This window comes from Podarcis filfolensis, assembly GCF_964270895.1.
Source record: "Podarcis filfolensis genome assembly, chromosome: 6".
Classification (NCBI taxonomy): domain Eukaryota; kingdom Metazoa; phylum Chordata; class Lepidosauria; order Squamata; family Lacertidae; genus Podarcis; species Podarcis filfolensis.
Genome location: NC_139609.1, coordinates 3,463,144 through 3,484,748, shown reverse-complemented (window position 1 = coordinate 3,484,748; position 21,605 = coordinate 3,463,144). Strand labels below are relative to the sequence as shown.

General features: G+C 41.5%; 2 protein-coding genes and 1 long non-coding RNA gene across 5 annotated transcripts in view; all 3 read right to left on the bottom strand.

Moving 5' to 3' along the window:
• RABGAP1L (RAB GTPase activating protein 1 like) overlaps nt 1–21,605 on the bottom strand; it is a 146,452-nt gene that overhangs the window by 91,200 nt on the left and 33,647 nt on the right. The window lies entirely within an intron of this gene.
• On the bottom strand, nt 646–7,247 carry LOC310765144. The gene is made up of 3 exons (XR_014549460.1): nt 6,871–7,247; nt 4,761–5,957; nt 646–4,389 (listed from the first exon to the last, which is right to left on the bottom strand). It is a non-coding gene; the product is annotated as an uncharacterized lncRNA (long non-coding RNA).
• GPR52 (G protein-coupled receptor 52) lies at nt 8,691–14,415 on the bottom strand. The gene has a single exon (XM_083619769.1). It carries the CDS (start codon nt 12,166–12,168, stop codon nt 11,074–11,076), a length of 1,095 nt encoding a protein of 364 aa, XP_083475895.1. The 5' UTR covers nt 12,169–14,415; the 3' UTR covers nt 8,691–11,073.

The window sequence follows — 21,605 nt, the reverse complement described above, 5'->3', positions numbered from 1 at the left end:
CAGGGGTCCCTTTACTTTAATATATGAATACTTTATTAAATAAATAAAATATTAAAGACACATGTAATAGAATTCTTCCAAACAAAGGTTATGAGAAGCCACAAATGCAGATGGCAGAGACATTAAGGTAAGAGTGCGCCAACCTAATTTGTGAGGTAGTGAAAACCTGTCAGTGATATCCTGGCAAGAAGCTGGCAGCAGAAGAAATGAGTATAGCTTGCTCTTTTTTCGTATGGAGAAAATGTATACACTTTCCACAAAAGTTTAGTATATTAAAAAACATTACCTTTTCTTATCCGCCTGACCAGCCCTTTGTGCACATTCACTCAGTTTACAAAAGTTGAGAGAGATTTTTAAAATATCAGTGATTTACTATGTCACTTAAACATGACATGTATTGGAAAAGATAACACAACATTAATAGGATTAACTTCAACATTTCACTTATTTGAAAAATAGAATTACTTTGCCAGTGCTATAATCACCTTTAATTGAAATTACATATTAGCTAAATTTATTCATGTTACTTAAAAGCATAATTTTTAGAATTGAATAATCCTTCTTAATGGCAGATCAATGTCATTTCCAGTTAACGGCTACTAATATGAGATATTTAATTCTGCTCTAAAAGCCCCACATCTTCTGCTTTTCTTTTCTTTTCTTTTTTTTCTTTTGAAAGAAAATAAACACATTCACTTAAAATTAAAGAAAACCAAAATTTATAAAACCACACCACCAAATCCCCTCCCCAAAAAAAAAACCCTTAATAGTAAATTTACAACTTTTTCTGCTAGGAGAAACAAACAAATATGTAACAACAAGCAACAACTGGGTGTCAACCACAATGTTTGCCTCAACACCAAAATCTTCATGCAAAACTTATTATTTTAAAGGCAGTTCCCTAAAGGTACTTTCCCTACATGTGGCTCAACAAAGGGGCAAGAGGATGAGAAAGCCAAACACAAACATTGAAAGGATGGGAGTTCCCCAATTTATGGCCCAGGGCACCACCCCCTGCAGTCCTGTGGGTGGTGGAGCTCCCAGGACAGCCCCCTCTGCAGCGCCTAATGCCCAAGAAGGTTGGTAGGGTTGGATATGCTCATTAAGATATTTGGGGCCTGAATCATTGAGTGCTTTAAACACTAATGTGAGCATCTTTAAATCGGGCCTAGAAAGAAGCTCAACCGGTGCAGCTGTTTTAACTCAGGGGTTATATGAATTCTAAATGGACAGCCAGCCAGTAACCTGGCTGCCACAATTTACACCCGCTGAAGTTTCTTCAAGGGCAGCCCCATGTAAAGCACATTGCAAAAGTCCAATCTGGAGGTTACCAAACCATGGAGTACAGCAGCCAAGTCATCTTTGTCCAAAAAGGACCATAGCTGATGAACTAGTCGTAGCTGGAAATAAGCACTCTTGCCACCCTGGCAACCAGAGCCTCCAGTGACAATGTTGGATCCAGTAGTACCCCCTAACCTGCTGCTTCTGGGGGAGCGCAATCCCATCCAGAACAGGCCATATTCCTACCTCCCAGAATGAAGAAGACAGAGGATTCAGCTTCAATTTACTGATCCAAATCCAGCCCATCACCGCCTTCAAGCATCAATCTAGCACCTTATCCGCCTCTCCTGATTCAGATGGAACAGATTTAAAAATAGAATATCAGGCAGAGTATGACGCACTCAGCAGCTACAAAGAGAGGCTTGAGAGATACTGCGTTAGATCACCACATTCTCTTAGGGAAAGGTCAGTCAAAAGATAAATCCTCCTTGAATGCCAGAACGCAAGGAGCCAAGTGAATGTGAACTGCAAGAGTTCCACACCTACGTGGCAGCCACCAAGAAGGTCCCATTTCTTATGCTTGCCAACCTAAGCCATTTCACTGTTGTGCACGCAAACAGGAACTTATATTTTAGGTGGGGTCATAACGAAGTAGGGGGTCCTTAGGCCTCTAAATTTACTGGCAGCCAGTGCAACTGGCATCAAAGTGGTACCACATGATCAGAATACAAGCCTCCATTATTAGCATCCTGGCTAAGGCCAGGCCCTGCTGCTCCAGACAGGGATACAGCTGGCATATAAGCCTAGAATGCACTCCTGGCCACTGCCACTATCTTTGCCTGCCCAGACAACAATGACTCCACCAGCACCCCAAGCTGCACACCTGGTCCTTTGCATTCCTGAAATCTGACACTGCATCGCCGTGAATAAGCCCCACTGCTTAAGTTATTGTGGGCAATATTGTAAGAAGGACTGTGAAAGAAATACGAAAGAGACTGAGTTTCAGGCAACTGAATCTCAATGGAAAGGGCAGATGGTAAAAAGCCCTATAGAAATAATATTGCTACCTACAGGACATTCTGTTACCACTTCCTAGGTGTCTTCTGCAAGCTACAACTATACAACCTATCACATATAATAGGCTTAATTAATTTCAAAATGGATAGATTTAACCTCCAGCCAACAGATTTAATTAAACTAATCCTCTAATTACCTGTCTTTCATCTTTTTCTTCCTTTTAGAGACTTCACCTGCTTTTCTCTTTAATTAAGATTATCTCCAATTCAACAGGAAAAAGCAGCATGTTAAAGTGTGCCAGGAAAGCCAACTTGAGTAAAATATTGGGGGGAGGCAGGTGAGCCCTGCCCCACTTAGTCGATCACAAGACACAGCACATGCACAGCATTTGAATGGCAATATCCATCAACTTTGGGGGGGCGGCCTCCTCAAATATTTTATTTGGGGGGCGGTGAAGGGACCTTGGCCTCTAGGAGTTGACTTCTATGAAGTGTACAGTTTGCTAAGCAATGACACATTTGTTGAAAAGATGCACAGCTTCTTTTTGGTTTCGAGAAAATCTATTTTAGGAATGAGCTAAAAATAGTTTTACAGTTTTGCATGGTGGTCGTATATACATTTTCCTACAAAGAGATAAAGACAATGTTTCAGGACACATTAAAACAGGAACTTTTGTACTACCTTAGTACTTTGCATCCTTGACCTGATCTCTAGGATCTGTGCTCCTGTTTCGCTATCTCCATAAAGTTCTTCCCTATCCTCAGCTTCCCTCCTTCTCACCAAGGGGCTGCCATAGAGAGAGAGACTACCAGCTATTACCTGGGATCTTTCCTTTGATCTCCCAGCCCCTCACCCTGGGAGACCAACATTTCCCTGTCTCTCACCCAGGGTCCTCCATCAACCACCTACCACCAGTATACAATCTCTGGACCTTAATAAAGGCCCCAGACATAGGACTTCCAAGAAAGAAGAACATACAAAAAACAAAAAAGGGAAACAAAAATGAGTCGGACAATAAAAGAAAAAAGAGAGTGAAAAAACATAGGAGAAAAAGAAGCATTAGAAAAAGATACAAAAACAAAACTTCCAATTTTCCATCAGCGTCTTACACTCACTCACTCTCTCTCTAACATTCTATCTTCTCCACCTTCTGTTAAACAATATTGCTTTTAAGTCAAGGTGTCTCAGAATCAATCATTTCTTTTCCCCTAATTGTTATTATTATTGATAAATGTCAACCATATTTTGCTTTTAACTTTTACCTCCATTAATTCCCATCACTATTATTCCATACTGAAGTCTCTCCATTGTGATCACATATTGGGCCAAAATTCCATAATTTCTTTTCTTCTTATATATCAGGGTGGATAAAAATCAATGATTTTTTAAAAAATAAATAAATTAAATATCAGATTTTTTAAAATATTTAAATCGGATTTTTAAAATAAAATGCTTTTGGAGGAAAAATCTTTCTAAATATAGCTTTCTATTTAAGTTACATTATAGTCCAAGGGCTATTAATCAGGAAATAAGGATTTGTTTAAGTTTTTCATGTGTGCTAAAACTGAGTCTAAGTTTTATTTTTAAAATTTTGTTTAACCACATCAGTTAACAAACATGGATACATATGATATATTGTTATTGTTTTAGTTAAATAAATTGTTTAAATTGTCATTAAGAAAATAATTACTTTTCTCCTTCCAATAAAGTACAGCTAAAAATGTTTCCAAATATAAACAGTTAACTTGTTAAACCTCACAATAATTTCATAATTATTGGTCTATGTATTTCTAATAGTATAACCAAATCAGTAATTTTTGATATAACAGTAAAAACTACTCTGAAAAGTTATTATTCCAAAAATGAAACCTTCATCTGGTTTTGGATTCAGGTAGGTAGCTGTGTTGGTCTGAAGCAGTCGAAACAGAAATAATAATTTTTTTAAAATGTCTAGTAGCACCTCTAGGCCGTTTCATTTTGGTTTTTTCCAGTCATCTTCCAGAGAGAGTACCATAACTTTAATGGCATCATTCTCTGAATTTGCTCCAGGTCTAAAAGTTCTCTTTTACTATTAATGGACTTATAATCACACTATCGGGACGCGGGTGGCGCTGTGGGTAAAAGCCTCAGTGCCTAGGGCTTGCCGATCGAAAGGTTGGCGGTTCGAATCCCCGCGGCGGGGTGCGCTCCCGTTGCTCGGTCCCAGCGCCTGCCAACCTAGCAGTTCGAAAGCACCCTCGGGTGCAAGTAGATAAATAGGGACCGCTTACTGGCGGGAAGGTAAACGGCGTTTCCGTGTGCTGCGCTGGCTCGCCAGATGCAGCTTTGTCACGCTGGCCACGTGACCCGGAAGTGTCTCCGGACAGCGCTGGCCCTCGGCCTCTTAAGTGAGATGGGCGCACAACCCTAGAGTCTGTCAAGACTGGCCCGTACGGGCAGGGGTACCTTTACCTTTTAATCACACTATAATCAAACATGCAAAATCCTCTAATAACTGCATGTATATTTTCTAAAGATGTTCCTCAGAATTTTGCTACCAGCCCCTTTAGGGGATTTTACCCAGGGCGATATCCACGTAAGGTAGGCTCAAAAAGATCAATGGGCCCATATTTTTCAAGGAGTCTACTCTGAAGATAACTAGCATTCGATATCAGCCTCAGTCTACCCAGTTAATACAATTTGCAGAATACACTTTTATGCTGTGAACAGCTAATCTACTTCTCATTTCCTCCTTTCTTTAACTAAATTTTAATACCAACTGATCATTCAAAATTGTCAAAATTGTTATATGAGTAGACCGAAGAAGAAAATTTATCTTAGGAAACAAGATAATGTTCTATACTGATTTTCTACTGAAATGTTACATTCATCTAATGTTCTAATGGTGTCACAAAATCCTTACAAACAGCAGGTCATAACTGTTCATATAAAAACTATTTTATATTTCCTGAAATATAAATAAAAAATTTAATATCTTGCTGGCTTATTTACCCAATTGGCCTGTATGCAGTTTTATTCCCAGACTGTTCTGCACACATTTCCATAGCCTTGTTCTGAGACTTAGAATATTTGTGAACGTTTCATACCATCCAGTTCAGATCATGTGATGGTGAAGGGCCTTCACCATCACAAGCACAGTGCACTATAGAAATATTAGCATGAAAGATTAAAGGAGTAAAAAATCCAGAATACATGACACACTATTAAGAGTCTGACGATGTAACTGACAAACATTACCATCCCCTTTCTAGCTGTAAAGACCCAGTAACTTTTTGTTCAGAGAACACTACAAAGTCGTTGTGTGAGTCAACATAAAAAGTTTTTACTTTCCATAGGTGGCCAAATTAAACCCTGAATTACAAAACCACTTCAAATTGTTTTTCTAGACTGCATGCAATTTAAAGCAGCCATCTTCCTCTGCCTGGGGGCTAGATTTCAGCATACACACCCACCCGTGACATTTTATTTTCCACCTACACAGTGCATGCTTATTATTAAAAACAAAACTTCTTACATGATCCATAAAGTTCCCACATTATGACTGCTTACCCCTCCCTTAAATTTGTAGAAGCAGCAAATACAGCCTTTAAAGACAGCCACACACAGAGAGGGCTGAAGCAAAAGCTATTGCATTTGTGTTTTTTTCTTTGTGTGCTTCTCTGTTACAGCGGTGCCTCGCAAGACGAAATTAATCCGTTCTGCGAGTTTCTTCGTCTTGCGGATTTTTTCGTCTTGCGAAGCACGGATGCACCCTGGTACTGTATTATAATGGGATAGCGGGCAAAGCACAAAGCGGGTCGCTTCCCAGCAGGAGGAGTTTCCCCAGCCTGGAGGATCTGTTGCCGGGAAGAGGCAAAGACACCCCCTCCCACCTCCCCACGGAAACAGCCCCCCTTCCTCTGTCGCCAAGCCTTGCCGCGTCTTCGCTCCGCCAAACCGCGTCCCACATCAAAGCCCCAGCCCGCTCCTCTCCCTCTCTCTCCACGAGGTGCCAAAGGAAGTTCGAGCCCAGGAACTGAGGGCGGACGCACGAAGCGCCCTGCACGGACTCTCCCTTGCTCCCCCCGCTACCTTGCGCCACGCCGCCGGGCTCCCCACAGTCTCGGCAGCTGCTCCCAGCTTCTTCCCACCCCCGCAAAGGCGCCTTCGCGGCGGCCCAAGCACAGTGGATGCCTCCTCCTCCTTGGTCCCCCTCCTCCTGCCTTCGCGCAGTTAGGGCAAAATGGAGCAGCCACGTGGGGAGGGGGAGAGAGAGAGAGAGAGAGAGAGAGAGAGAGAGAGAGGCAGAGGCGGCGGAGGCGCAGAGACCCAGCCAGATCCGCTGGATCCCAGCCCACCTGCCTCCTCTGTGCCCTCTCCAGAAGAGGATCCCTCTGGAAAAGGTAGGTCGCTCCCTCGCTCGCCCCCTGCCAGCCCACTTCCCGCTTCAAAAGGAAACAAACTCGCAAGACGTTTCATCTTGCGAAGCAAGCCCATAGGGAAATTCGTCTTACGAAGCACCTCAAAAAACGAAAAATTCTTTCGTCTTGCGAGTTTTTCGTCTTCCGAGGCTTTCGTCTTGCGAGGTACCACTGTACATCTGAACCAGGAGAAGCTCTGACTGTTTTGAATCAGAACCTGGATGCAGTGGTGGGCTGGCTGAGGGTGAATAAATGGAGACTGAATCCTGGTAGGCAGTTTCCATGCCTGGGAGTTGGAGAGTTTATCAGATCTGGATGTGGTTGCATTCCCTCTGAAGGAACTGGTACATTGTGAGTGCTCCCAGGTCCGTCTTTATCACCAGAGACCCAGGTGACCTCCATGGCCAGAACCAACAACTTAGACTGGTACACCAACTGCACCCTTTCCTGCACAGAGCTAACTTGGTGACTGCAATTCATGCATTGATAATCTCACATTTGGACCACTGCAATGCACCCTATGGGATGCAGCTAGCGCTATGGTCTAAACTACTGAGCCTTGGGCTGGCGACGGGGTGAGCTCCCGTTGCTCAGTCCCAGCTGCTGCCCACCTAGCAGTTCGAAAGCACGTCAAAGTGCAAGTAGATAAATAGGTACCGCTCCGGCGGGAAGGTAAACGGCGTTTCCTTGCCATAGCTGTCAACTTACAGATTTGAAAATAAGGGACCAGCAGCCAAAATAAGGGATCTGCAGCCTCACCTGTTCCAGGCACTCCAGTCTTCCTGTCCTCCTGCAGTCTGGTCAAACTCATGCTGGGTAGCTTCAAGAAAACTGTCCAACCAACTTCGTAACCAGAGGTTCAACTGAATAGAATCTGAAACACATGCACCTCAAGGCCTATGCAGCCTCAACTTAAGATGGCTCCCCGGCCTGGCTTTGCACTGCAAAGTTTGCAGCAGCACGTGCAAGAAAATGGCGTCAAGCATTCAAAAAACCCCTCAGCTTGCATTAACTAGCCACACACAAGGCATGCAAGCTCCACACCCCAGTCGTTCTTAGACTTCTTACTGGGTGAGCAACACAGCCAAGCAACACAGTTGGAGCCTCCCTCCTCCCTGGCCGGCCGGCCGGGAGGGAGGGAGGGAGAGGAGCTGCTTCCTTTGAAATTTAAGGGACATCATTTAAGGGACATTTAAGGGATATCCATCAATAAGGGACAGCAGCAGGACATGGCGCTGGAATAAGGGACTGTCCCTTCAAATAAGGGACACTTGACAGCTATGTTCCTTGCGCTGCTCTGGTTTCACCAGAAGCGGCTTAGTCATGCTGGCCACATGACCCGGAAAAACTGTCTGCGGACAAACACCGGCTCCCTTGGCCAGTAAAGCAAGATTAGTGTCGCAACCCCGGAGTCGTTCGCGACTGGACTTAACTGCCAGGGGTCCTTTACCTTTATCTTTTTTTAATACACCCTATGTATGGCCTTTCTTGAGACTAGTTTGGATGCTGTACCTGGTGCAGAACACAATGACCATGTTCTTGAGTGGAGCACCTGGACATGCACATATAAACCTGTGCTGAATGAATTGCACTGGCTTCTGCCTAGCTATTTAGTATTCAGTCTTGTTACTAACATATAGAGCTCTGAACAATTCTGGACCAGGGGACCTGAAACATCACCTGCGCTTGTACAAACCTGTAAGATCATTTAGATAATCTGGAGAATTTTTACTATTGATACTACACTCTACAGAATATCACAAGGCAGTGAGTTGAAAATGGGCGTCTTTTGCAATTGCCCATGCATTGTGGAATGCCCTTTCCTCTGCAACAGGTGAACCACCATCCATCAGTTGCTTCAGACAACTTGTAAAAACAAATATTTTTGCCCAGGGTTCCCCTGACCCATAAGAATGAACCCTGTTTTACTGAATTCCTGATTTTATTATACTCTTCCAGAGGCTTTTATATTGTTTCTGTTTTGTGATACTGTTTTATTATTTTTACATTGTATTTTTGTATACTTTTAAGAGATTTTTAAATTTTAAGTAGTTAAAATTTGGACCACTGCAATGGTCTTAAAAGATTTGAACTGTTTTCAAACTAAGAATCCACAGAGGGTTTACTAATATATGAAGGCGTCAGACAACAAGGAAACTCCACAGCCACCACACTTATCTTGCTGCCCATGTCCTATGATTATTAGATTATTAAAAAACAACAACAACCAGACAGGTCCTGCCACCAAGCTTAAAAGCCAATCTGCTCTGATACAATTCCCATGCAATACCTGTAAATTCACAACAGTAAACCATAACTAAAGCATGAACTACACATTTTAGGGCTACATATTTAAAACACCCAACCTCTTTAAACAAAACCAAACAGAAAGAGTAGAAAATACTATATCTAGCTCCTGCATATCGGGGGGGGAGGGGGGACCTTATCACAATGATCTCATTTGTATGGGCTTGTATACCCATTTTTTCCTTCTCTCAGATACACAATGTGAACGCTATCTTTTGGCAATCTTTGCACTATATTTTGTCCCAGAGTTTTATTTCAGAAACAGTACTGGAACTTGTCCCAAATACTCTGGAATTTGAAAATTACTGAGGGTGACACCCAGTGGTATCAACAACCCACATGCAAGGGACTTCTATTAAGGAAATTGGACTTACTCTTCCTCTCCTCCCACAACCTGGCAGCCCTCTGAACATACCTAAGATCTGCTCTGGAGTTTTTGGGAACCCTCAGGAGCAGACTGGGGAGGTGCTGGGGGAGGCGTGGATTGCATCCACTGGCACAACACTGGATCTTGCCCTAAGAAACTGTCTTTGATAATAAGTCAAGTGTTTCGCCTTCCCCATTGGATACACCAGGTATACTCAACACAAAAGTACATAACCTTTGGTGCAAAAGGTTCTAGGGAGAATTTCATTATTAGTGTTCTGGTAAAATAAGAAATTATAGGGCAGACATTTAAAGTGTTATTTTAATATCTGGTACACATGTTAAAAGCAACAGTCAGAATGTGGCAGATTGAGCCAAAATCAGTATTATATAAATTGCTGATAACTGTGAGTACAATCCAGCACAAGTTAAGTCCCACTGATTGTAACATGAACTGGATCATGTCCTACATACCATACTTAATGAGTCCTCACAAACTGATTATGGAAGCACCAACGCAAGTCCCCCACAAAACCCCTTAATTTGTGAACCCCTAACAAGATTTGCCTAATACGCATTTAAGACTGCAAGAAGTACTTCTGTAAAGTCAACTCAAATTTTTATTTATCCCAAATTTAAAACAATGACTTAACAATATGCTAGGAAAACCATTAGGCACAGAATACAAAATGATCATTTTAAAAAATATACAGTGTTATATACATGCTGAGCTCATGCAAACTGTGATACAGTCACAACTATATAACTAAAGTGGAACCTGCTTTTTAAAATTTACATTTAAAAAGTGTTATTGAGCAGCTAAGTCACACTGCTATTTGATGTTATTGCATATGCAATAAATTACAAAGCAAAAGCATTAGCACAAAAAGACTCCATAAATTTGTGCTAATTTAGTAGGCACTAGAAAATACATGTTAATTTCAATAATTTAACTGTTGTTTCACTCAACGGTATATTCTCTCAAAGCTTGCCCCTCACATACATTGTGCCTAAAATTATTCCAGTCCCCTCAAACAGCTTGAGAACAGTAGCTATAAGGGGGCAAGGAGGCAACTATATGGGCTTCTGACCCCAGAATAAATAATATGCCTGAGCAATGGGAACAAAAGGCTCCAAAAGAACAGAAAAGTATTAAGTCATTTATATGTGTTACACTAGAACATTAAAATATACTTTACATTATTTCCCTGCAAAGAAATATATTTAATTTTAAAATTACAGTAGTTTAAAAATGTTTTTGTACAAGAGAAAAAACTACAAGATTGAAGCTGCCTCATATTAAAACATATATTTCCTAAGGACGTAATTGATAATCCATCACTTACTGCATCAAACAAGATTTATCTTAATACAACATAATACTACAAATTCATCCACATATATAATATGTGACAATTTCACTATTACTGTTGATGAATTATTCTTTAGTTCTGAACAGATTAGTTCACACTACTGGAAGCTTTGCCCTACATTTACCAGTGATTCCCTCTTGTACCACAATTTCACCAGGAATCCATCTCTGACCATTCCAGCTACATGTTTTTCTTACAAATCACCATTCAATCCATAATTCATTTTGCAGTGAATAAATATTTATTGACTGTTTATTGCAGCAATATTCCAAAGGATAGAATACTACCTAGCCCAAATATCACATTGTATTTGTTTGTTTTAGTTCTCCTCAGATGGAGCAGGAATTAGCCCGTTTTCTAGGAACTGGGTCTTGAACAATGCTGTCTTTTTTATGTATACAAGATGAACACACAGTCTCTGACAATCTCCAAAGTCCCAATCTGAAAACACTGTTTGAGAGGCTATATATAACACAGTTACAAAAACTATTGCTTATAGCGAGCCATGTTGTTAAGAAAGACAGTGCTGGGTTTTCCAGCACCCTAGAACTCTCCAGCATAAAGTAGATGATGTAGGGGAGCCAGAGCACATAAAACACACTGGTTATACGAAATAAAACCATAGCATAGCGCCGGTCAGGGCCATGCCCACTTTCTGCAGCAGTGTCCACTTCATGGCTCGGAAAACGAGCTCTCCTGTCATTTATCTCTTTGGTGTGCTGCCGGCAGATTTTGAATATGTGGAAGTATGTAAAACAGATGATGAAGGCTGCTGGAGCATATAGCAAGCACACAATAAAGCCAGTAAAATAGGCATTGGTAAGCCAAGAGGTTGCACACCATTCAAAAATGTCTCCGTGATAACCTGGCTTTCCCCAGCCAAAAAAAGAAGGCAAAAAAATAAGGCAGGAATACAACCAAATCAAAATGATGCAGATTCTCAACCGGCAAGGTGTAACCAATTGGTTGTAGGTAAGTGGTTTTGTGATAGCAAGATAGCGATCCACACTAATAAAAGCAAGACAGGCCATAGAAACACTTTTCAGTACAGAGATGATATATCCAAAAACCTGGCAAGTCAAAGACTCATGGACACCTGTAGAATAGTGCAGCAATGACAAGGTAGGAATCAAGCAGCTCACCCCAACAAAAAGATCAGCATATGCCATAGTCTGAATAAAATAGCTGGTGGTATAATGATGTAACAGTGGAGCACAGTGAAAGACAAAAATTACTGTTAAGTTACCAGTTATAATTAAAAATGTTAGTAAGACAATAATTAGAGTCTCAAGGATGCAGATATCAACAACACTGTAGTGTCCAAAACCAATTGGACAGGAGTAACGCTCAGATACATTCACAATGCTACCGCTCATATTCAGAGTCTTCCACTCAATCCAAGTGGACTGGTTCATGATCTGCATTACGTAACAATGTGTTCAAAACTCAGAACTAGGTGATTTGTGAGTCACCAACTAATTTTGTTTACATATCCATTTCTCTGGGTAGATTTTAGAATTGCTTCTAAAACTGTTCATATTACAATCCAGAAAAGAGGCAAAAAGGCCACTGCTCAGCTTCTTCCTGTGCTCATTCCTTCCTTAGCAAAAGACAAGGCACTTCTAAACAAAGCACTTTGTTTAAGCTGTACTTTTGGAGGAGAGAAACACCAAAAAGAAGAGTAAAATATAATGTCATGATAAAAATCTCTGCAAGTGCATTTTCCTGGGGGGAAACGTGAAGGAGGGAGTACAGGGTAGAAATTCTCAATGTAATGTTTTCTAAAACAAAAATTGTTAGGAGCTAAAAACTAGAAGCAAAGTAGATAAGAAGTCTAATAAGACGCTCATTCTAACATATTGTATCCTTCGGCTTTCTTCAAGGCATAATGTCATTTGTATCATCTTCATTCTGCATTACTAAGGTCAAGATTTGGGGCATCTTAATGCAAACAAATGTCATTAGTCTTTGGTAACGAGTAAAGAAATATGTTGGGGCAGCAATCACTACATGAAGAACAGGTTCGTCCCTTCGATGAACAATATCCTCTCCATTTAGTTAACAAGACCACGTATAATAAAGGAAAGAAACAAATAGACATGATGTTGGATCTTCAGTCAAGCCAGTTAGAAAGATATGCTGTCCGTTACAATATTAGACGTCAATAGGGTAATCCAAGGTTCTCACGGAATACAAACTTGTCTTGCATTTAATTTCAAGAGCAACAAAAGATAAAAAATTCTTTAGAAATAAAGCCACAGCTGCTACAGTGAAGTTCATAGCTCTATCCATGTCATTTCTCACCTCTATAGTGATGTCCACATTCTTTCGTATGTCCCAACACAATGAGATAATTAACTCTCATCTAAATTCTTCTAAGAAGCTAATGAAACGATGATTTAACAAGAAAAGCTGTCGTTGCATTCTATTACTCCATTAGTCTTCAGGCTTCATTTCCTCAGTTGCTACATACGCATTTCATTAGACAATTAAAACGATAACCATCTGCTTCAAAAATTCTTTATCTCAGAAGCAAATATTACCACATCCATTACATCTGCCACTCTGACACATCCAATGGGGTAAGAAGGCTCCTTCGATGCTCACTAATAAGCAGGTATTTGACTACTGTATGGATCTTTCATTCAGCGCATGCAGCAGTCTTGCTTTTTAACCCACCCACCATCCACACCCAGATCAAATGCATTGTTAATCATTTAAAGATACAGGAGAAATTACTCAGCTCACATATTTTAATTAAAAAGAAAATCCAAGGTCATTTCAATTTTATGTTAACAGCAGACTCTCTTTTCTCTTTTTGAAGTGCTGGAATCGCATTGGCACTGCTTAATGATCCTTGCTGTGCCTTCTGGAAAAAGAATTCCTTACATGAGAAAGGAAAGATTTTTCTCTCGTCCTGCTGCAGCAGTGGGATGAATAGAAAGCATCCTTTTCTAAGTTTCATGTCTCATGTCCATCACCACCATGCTGTGCTGAAGGTCCTTGTGCTTTTATAGCATCCACAGAACGTTGCCCATTGCTCATCTGTAAGAAGTTCAATCTATCTCAAAATTAAAATACTGTTAAAATTAAAATCTCTTGTCAAAGCAGTGAAGCGGTGCCTTGCATATATATTTGCTTTGTCAGGAGCTGCGGTGTAGACACAGAAATCCTATTTACTGTGATCAGTTTTGAGAATGCTATTGCTATTTCTTACATGCTCTCTTGTGATTTTACAGCTTGCACCTAAGCCTGCCCCTCCTCCGCATCCTTAGCTGATGCAGAAAAACTCGCCATCAGAAAGGTGACTCGGTCCTTCAGCCCCAATCAAAAGAACAACCAATGGCTACTGCAGCTGAAACTGTCACTAGGTAACAGTTGCCAGGGACAATGCTGGCTTATAGCCTTCTACAGCAAGCCATGAATAAGAATGACAAACGAAGACAATTGAAAGTGACCAATCTCAATTAATATATTGAGGATTTTAGGGAAAGCATGCTTCTGCAGAGCTACATTCTTCCATCAAACAAGCAACGAAAATATCCATAGGAATAACTTACATGCTCCAACTCCAAAGATACCTTTAGTGCACTAAAAATGAGCAGCAGCTAACCCGAGTCAGCAGTAATCTAATCCCTACTGGGAAGAAAGAGCTATTAATTATTAAACACATAAATAAGGGTTTGGTGTGTTGTTGGTTTTTTAAAAAAACCCAACCCTCTGTAAGTCAAATGATTGTTTATCATTTGAAATTACAATGTGTTTTATTGCAATTAGTAAAACTTGGAAGCTCTTCCTTTAATCCCTTTATAATTCAAATTACTATCACAATCATAATACAGAGGCATATAAATAAAGGTTCACTGTAAAAATGATTCATCTACATTTGTTTACATAACCACAGATAGGAAAACAACTACAACTAATGCTAAAACTCTTAATTAAGTCATGTTATACAGCAACTCAGATTAAAAATGCATTACTACTACAATTCCATATTAAAACAGTTGGGCTAATTACAAACAAAATCAAGTCTATGGAATTTTACTTTTATTTCTAATAGCACTTCCGAATTCTAATTCAAACATTATAATTAAGGTAACAGTTCACTAACTGTATCATTAGATTCCCTGAAATCATAAAATTAGAGTAGATGTTTTTGTCAGGAGGGTGGGAGTGAGGAGGGGTGCAGGACAAATAGTAGAAAGAGATAATCACAGCTGCCACTATCCGGTGTGGAGCTGCTCCAAGGCAGCTAATAGATCAGAGAGTGATCCGCAGGCAGAACAGGGCCACAATGGAAAATTTCAGATTTTCAAAATATACTTAATTAGCATTCTGTTTTTATTATTCTTTTCCACCGATGGACTGCAGGTACATACAAAAATAGAAGATACACACAATTCTTCAATTTGATATTTTTATGTAACTAAATTCAGCATGGAACTATGACCATATACAGTGGTACCTCGGTTTACGAATTTATTCCGTTCCAGAAGTCTGTTCTTAAACCAAGGTGTGCTTTCCCTAATGAGGTCTCTCACCGCAAGTGCCCTTCCACCATTCGGATTCCGTTCTTAAACAGAGGTAAAGTTCGCTAACCGGAACACTACTTCCATTTTTGTGGAGTTCGTATACCAAATAGTTTGTAAACAGGGCTGTTCTTAAACCAAGGTACCACTGTACACTAAAAGAGACAGTCAACTGCAAACTTCTCTACTAAGCAATTATGTAAACACGAGGTATATATACTTAGATATAAACAATTACAATTTTTTGAGTTGTCTTGTTCCAGAATGCTTCTTGCATACCAAGCATAGCTGCATCTGAGTGGAGGGTGGTCAAGTGATATTTCAAGAATAATTATTTTAAGTTTCCCCAAAATCTGGAAGCCTCTTCCCTTTCCGTCCCCCCCACCCATATCCTTCCACTGGAACTCAGAAAAACTCCTGGAGATATCTCTGCCAGTGTCCCGTTTTCTGCCAGTTAGTTCTCTGGACCACTAAGTCAATCCCAATCCAAACGAATTGCAAAAAAGTCAGAAAGAGTCAATGCTCAGAAAGAGAGAGAGAGCAGGGTTTTTGATATTCTCTGTCTCTCCCCCCCCCCAGCTCCAGGTCAGCACAAGCTAATGACTGGGTTCTGCAGGGCTTGGGCTAAAGTAGAACTAAAGCTGCCAGCACCCCACAACACCCTCAGCTTTGGGGCTTTCTATTGGCTACTACCAGGGATGTGGGTGGCGCTGTGGTCTAAATCACAGAGCCTAGGACTTGCCGATCAGAAGGTCGGCGGTTCGAATCCCTGCAAAGGGGTGAGCTCCCGTTTTTCAATCCCAGCTCCTGCGCACCTAGCAGTTCGAAAGCACATCAAAGTGCAAGTAGATAAATAGGTACCACTCCAGCGGAAAAGTAAACAGTGTTTCTGTGCACTGCTCTGGTTCAGCAGAAGCGGCTTAGTCATGCTGGCCACGTGACCCAGAAGCTGTCTGCGGACAAACGCCAGCGCCGCAACCCCAGAGTCATCTGCGACTGGACTTAATGGTCAGGGGTCCCTTTACCTTACTGACTACTACCAGCAGTGGGTCTCCATGTGCTAGGGCAAAGCTGGGGCCTCCACTCCTTTCCGCTGGTTGGGTGGGGGTGAATCCAGTGGCGGAGTATATGCCCGCCCTGTCAAGGGCGGGCGCGTTCCCAAGGGGCGCAGGCACGTGCTCCATAGGGGCACGGAGGGTGCCCTCCCAGGCACAGGATAGCTGCACACCCACCCGTGGTAGGCGTGGGAATCCGAGTCGTGGGCGGGCGGAGCACGAATGTCACCCCCGCTTAGGGATGACACCTGGAGCTGTGCACGCGCCCCCCAAGTTCCTCTGCCAGTGGGTGAGTCCTACACATCATATTAACACACACCCCAGCCCTTCAGCCAGGGGATGGGAGAGACTGGGTGGTATTCTTTCTGCCATTCTGATTAGGTGGTTTTGCTTTGTATTTTTAAATAGTTTTTACCAATAAAATTTGTAACTTTATTTTGCACCAGTTCAACTGCCAAAGGCACTCGTTAAGTATGAAGACAGTTTTCATACTAAGCTTCTCTTGAGCTAGCATACTGTAATAGTATTAGCATGTTTAGAGCCCACAGCCTGCAAACACCACCTGGCAGCATGTGTTTGAAATCTTGTAATATCATTGGTAGAAAGAGGTGTCACAGGCTCTCCAGTTTGAACTGCCTTGTTTGCTATGATACAAGTCAGTACAGCTCTGTGAAAGGTCCCCGTATGCCAGTGGTGTCCAAAAAATTTTTGGAAGAGGGCCAGATTTGACAAAGTGAAGGGCCATGAGGGCTGACTAAAGAGCCAACCAAAGTTGTTGACCTTTTTTTAGGATTGAAGTTTTTTTTAGGATTTTACCCCAGGAAATAAACTACCACAGAGGCCAGACCAGGGGGCCAGAAGCAGACTTTGGACATGCCTGCTGTATGCTAAACGGAACATAGAACACCTCAGAACTGGAATTAAAAGTTATTTAGCTACATCTGTTTAATTAAACTTCATACCTGGGATCCAAAAAGCTATATATGAATTTATGCACTAGGATTCTTCAAGTCCCACACAAACACACACTGAAATTCCTTGCACCCTCCAAAAGCCTCAACTGAAATGACTCTCTTCTTTAGAACCAAATCTAACATAGCATAATAGTGAGTAGTAGTCAGAATTTTAAATTGCTGAAACCCACATAGCACAAAAGTGCTTTAGGACTACACAATCCCAGCCAATACTTGCCATGGGCTTTCATATGACACCTTGTTGGTAGAAATAAGTGGAGCATTTCCAAAGCCCTTTATAGGGAAGCAGGGCTATCTCAAGCATATGCAGCACCGGGGTACAAAGATCCACCCAGTGCCCGCCCGCCCCCCAGGTTGCCCAGTCCCAGGTGCACAGGAGGGCGGAGCCAGCCGGCCGCCTCAGCATCTTGCTGGCTCAGTCACCCCCGAACTCGCGGTGCAGAGCTGCCTGCAGTAGAAGAGCCTGCCACGGCACTCCAACCGACGGGCGGGCTCTTCCCCGGACTCACTCTCGGGCCCCGGACTCTCGGCCTGGCGCCCCTGAGAGCCCAGCGCCCGGGTGCCCCGCACCCCTAGCGCTTATGGGTAAGACGGCCCTGTAGGGAAGCACTGGCTAGACACAGACATGTGGTTGAAAAATAGTTTCTTTGAAGTTTATTGTATGTTTCTGTTGCCGCATTTTTGATGTGATACACAGCAAGTTTTAAGGCTCAGTGATAAATTAGTAGAAATAAATATTGGAAACTGTCAGAAGCTGACATACTGCTATTAATCTGGTAACAATAATATCAAAGTGCCTTGGAGGACTGAGCAAGAGACCAAAGGGCACAGAAGAGAGCTGCCACTCCCCTGAAGTCAGTAGCAAAGCTGGGAATATTAAAAGAATAAATCTGAAGTAAAGGTGTTATTCAAGCTGCTGGTAACCAGCATGAAACTGCTGGCTGGTAGCAAGAGAACCAATCAAAATGGGGCCACACTGGATTTAAAGCCCCAGATGGTGTATGTCTGTTTCAACTACTCAGGAGGAAAGTGGCCAAGTTACGGCTAGCAGTGTGTGAATTTGTATTGTGTGCTTTCATGGATTTAGAATCAAGAATTCTGTATGAAGTTAATTTTGCTGAGTCCATACACAGAGATACATTATTAGTCACAATGAATCTGGTATTGCTTTTTTCATTTTATTATGTATAGGCTGCCTTTCAGGGTTACCTCTTCCAAGGCAGGTCACAACATATTGGAACACAAAATGTTGCAAAACAAACACCACAATGTAAAACATATCTAAGAGTACTTGCAGAGTATTTTTCCACCCCAGAAATGAGAGAAAACAGGTAACATAAATATATCATTTCACACTTTATTGTCCTGTTGGAAATCTGTGTTTGGAACAACACTGCCAATAATTATCAACAATCCAGATAACTTGTGGAAATTGGTCTATATGACTAAATAAGTTGAGTCAGAGAGGGGGAAGGCAAAAGAGAACAGACAAGGATGACTTTGAGCAAAGGGAGAGGAGGACATGCAAGACACAAAATGTCCACTTTTCACATAAAAGTGAGCTACGTGAGCTAGCAGCAACTAGGTGAGCTTGAGCCTGGCTTGTGCAAGGTGTGATATCCAGACAGAGCCAGGCTGAACCCCTGGAGTCACCCCCAATATTAGTTCAGTTAAGCCAGTCATAATCCTGATTGTTGAATACTTAAACATGAGCTTGCATGCCACACCGACTTTAAGAGACAGAGAGAACCATAACAGATGTCCTCCATCACATGCAATTCAATTAGGTTGCAATGCAATGCACTGCTTCTCTTAATTATACAAGTACAATGAAGAAGATCTAGCAATATTAAATATTAATAGCTATGGGACTCCTATGCTACAAAGAAAACACAGGTAACATCAGCTTTACATGACCCACTCCACTCCACGCCACTAAGGCCACCTGAGCCTCAAGCGACAGCAAAGAATCCTGAAGTACCCACAAGCTATGTACTCGCTCCTTTAGAGGGAGTGTAACTCCATCAAGAGCAGGCAAGCTGCCATCCATCTAGTAAACCAGCAGAATCTCTAATCTGTCCTAATAACCCAATGCCAGGAACACACACTCTAGATCCCCCTCACAACTGGACAGAGAGCCTGAAAGGGAAATGGAATCTCTATAGACACAGCAACCTCTGCTCCTGGACCCTCAAGTCTGCCCTGACTGTGCACCAAGTATCTAGGTGGGCACAGTTGGGGGAGACCCACTCCACCCTGCTTACTCATCCAGGTCTCAGTGGTACAGACCACAATCAGCCTTCTCATCCATCAGATCATGGATGGGGGAAATCTTACTCAGAGCCAACCTGGGATTCAGCAACAACAACTGCAGACTCGAGGGCTAGCTAACAGGACAACCAAATTCCCCAAGTTGGAGGAGGGGCTTGGACACAGAAGAGTCACTAACTGCCTGTGCCATATGCCCCTTTCCTGGCCTACAGATTATATGAATAGATTCATTTCATAATGTCCAAGTGCTAGCTTGGAAAGAAACAGGAAAATACACAGTTGGATAGACATTGGCTTCAGTGAGATTCATCCAGGAATACACAGAATGCTAGATTGAAGGCTTAATATTTTAAGAAACATACACAACCCCCAACCACGAGGTATTTCTATAAAAATGAAGAATGTCAAAAAGAAACGCGGTCACATTCGTAAAGCTGTATTTTATTGTTATGGCAACTGATTTGCTAAAGAAAAAAAATAGGTAATAAAGTTGTTATGGCAACTGGGATCTTAAAAGCAGTCAAAAGTAGAAAAATCAAATCAATCTCAGCCAACTTCTATGACTCAACTTTCAAAAGACCTACACATATTGTTTTATAAAATCTCCTATAGAGAGCAGAATTAATACACGTCTTCAGTGCTACAGAATAATAGGTGTTGAACAAAGCAAACATGTATCAAAACACTGAATAAGAAAACATTTTGTTTGTTTGCTTAAGTATCTTCAGATTCTAACACAGAGTTTTTATTATATACTAGGATTCATTCTAGGATTTAATACATATACTACACTCTGATTAGCTAAAATGTGACTCAGTCTGCATCAGATCTCCAATTCAAAATCCTTCAGCTTCTCATGAGATTTCAAAAGTGTGGACATTACTTGTGATAACAACATTGCTGTTTTCAAAAAGTAGGGAAAGCTAGAAGCATCCGATAACAAAGAAAAATACAGGAAGTTATTCAAAAATCAGTTTTCCTAGGACAGCAATGAAAATAGGGAAAAGGTTTGACTGGCAAGTATCAACAACAGCAGAGAGAGAGAGCGGGAGGGAGGGAGGAATCAAGAAATCTCACCCTTCAACCAAAAAGTTCAGGGCAACATAAAGCCTAATTTCATTCCTACAACGCTATGTGCTTTGCCAGACTGATGGTTGAAGATTGGCCAATGGTCTTTCAGAAAGCGTCTTGGGTGTGATGGGACTGAATCCGTGTCTCTCCAGTCTAACCCCACTGTTTGCTGCTAAGGGCAGAACTGCATCATACAAAAGGGCTGGTCCAAAAACAGGAAGCATGAATCATGAATCATGGGACGGCAGGGCCCTGATTGACTCCAGCTACAAAAGCTGAGGCTGCTGAAGAGCTCAGAGACCATCTTACCTACAGCAGCAGATATACTGTATGTTTATGATTGTATTTTAATTTTATTCTCTTGCTGATTATGTTGTTTTAAATGTGCATTTTATATTTCACTTCCTTTAGCAATGTTCTCTTTTGAAATGTTTAAGATAAAATTGTAGTTGTTGTCAACTTTGCTGCATTAAATGTGCATTCTGCAGTTGACCACCTTTGTAATGTTTTATACTGAAATCTTTCAGATAATATTTTACTTTCCGGTTATGTTGCTTTGAATGTATACTTTATATCTGAATTTCTTCTGTAATGTATTCTTCTGGATTTTTTTCTTTTTCTTTTTTGATGTTTTAATGTAGGTTAGGTTGTAAACCTATATTAGTTGTTTTCTTAAAAATATAAAACGGTATAGAAATGAAATGATAATAATAATAATGGCGTGCAACAAAACACCAATGACACAGAATGATACTCTGCACTGCCCAACTCCCCATTGCCAGGTTCTCATTGGAGGGGATGAGGAAATACAGTGCTGGCAAAAGGCAACCGACAACAAAAATCCTGCAACCATTGTTCATTAACTGGCCGCCTTGTCCTCAAACATTTGGGATCCCACATGACCAATTGTATCCTCATCAACTGCACTTCAGACAGTGATGGTACTAACTTTAGTCTC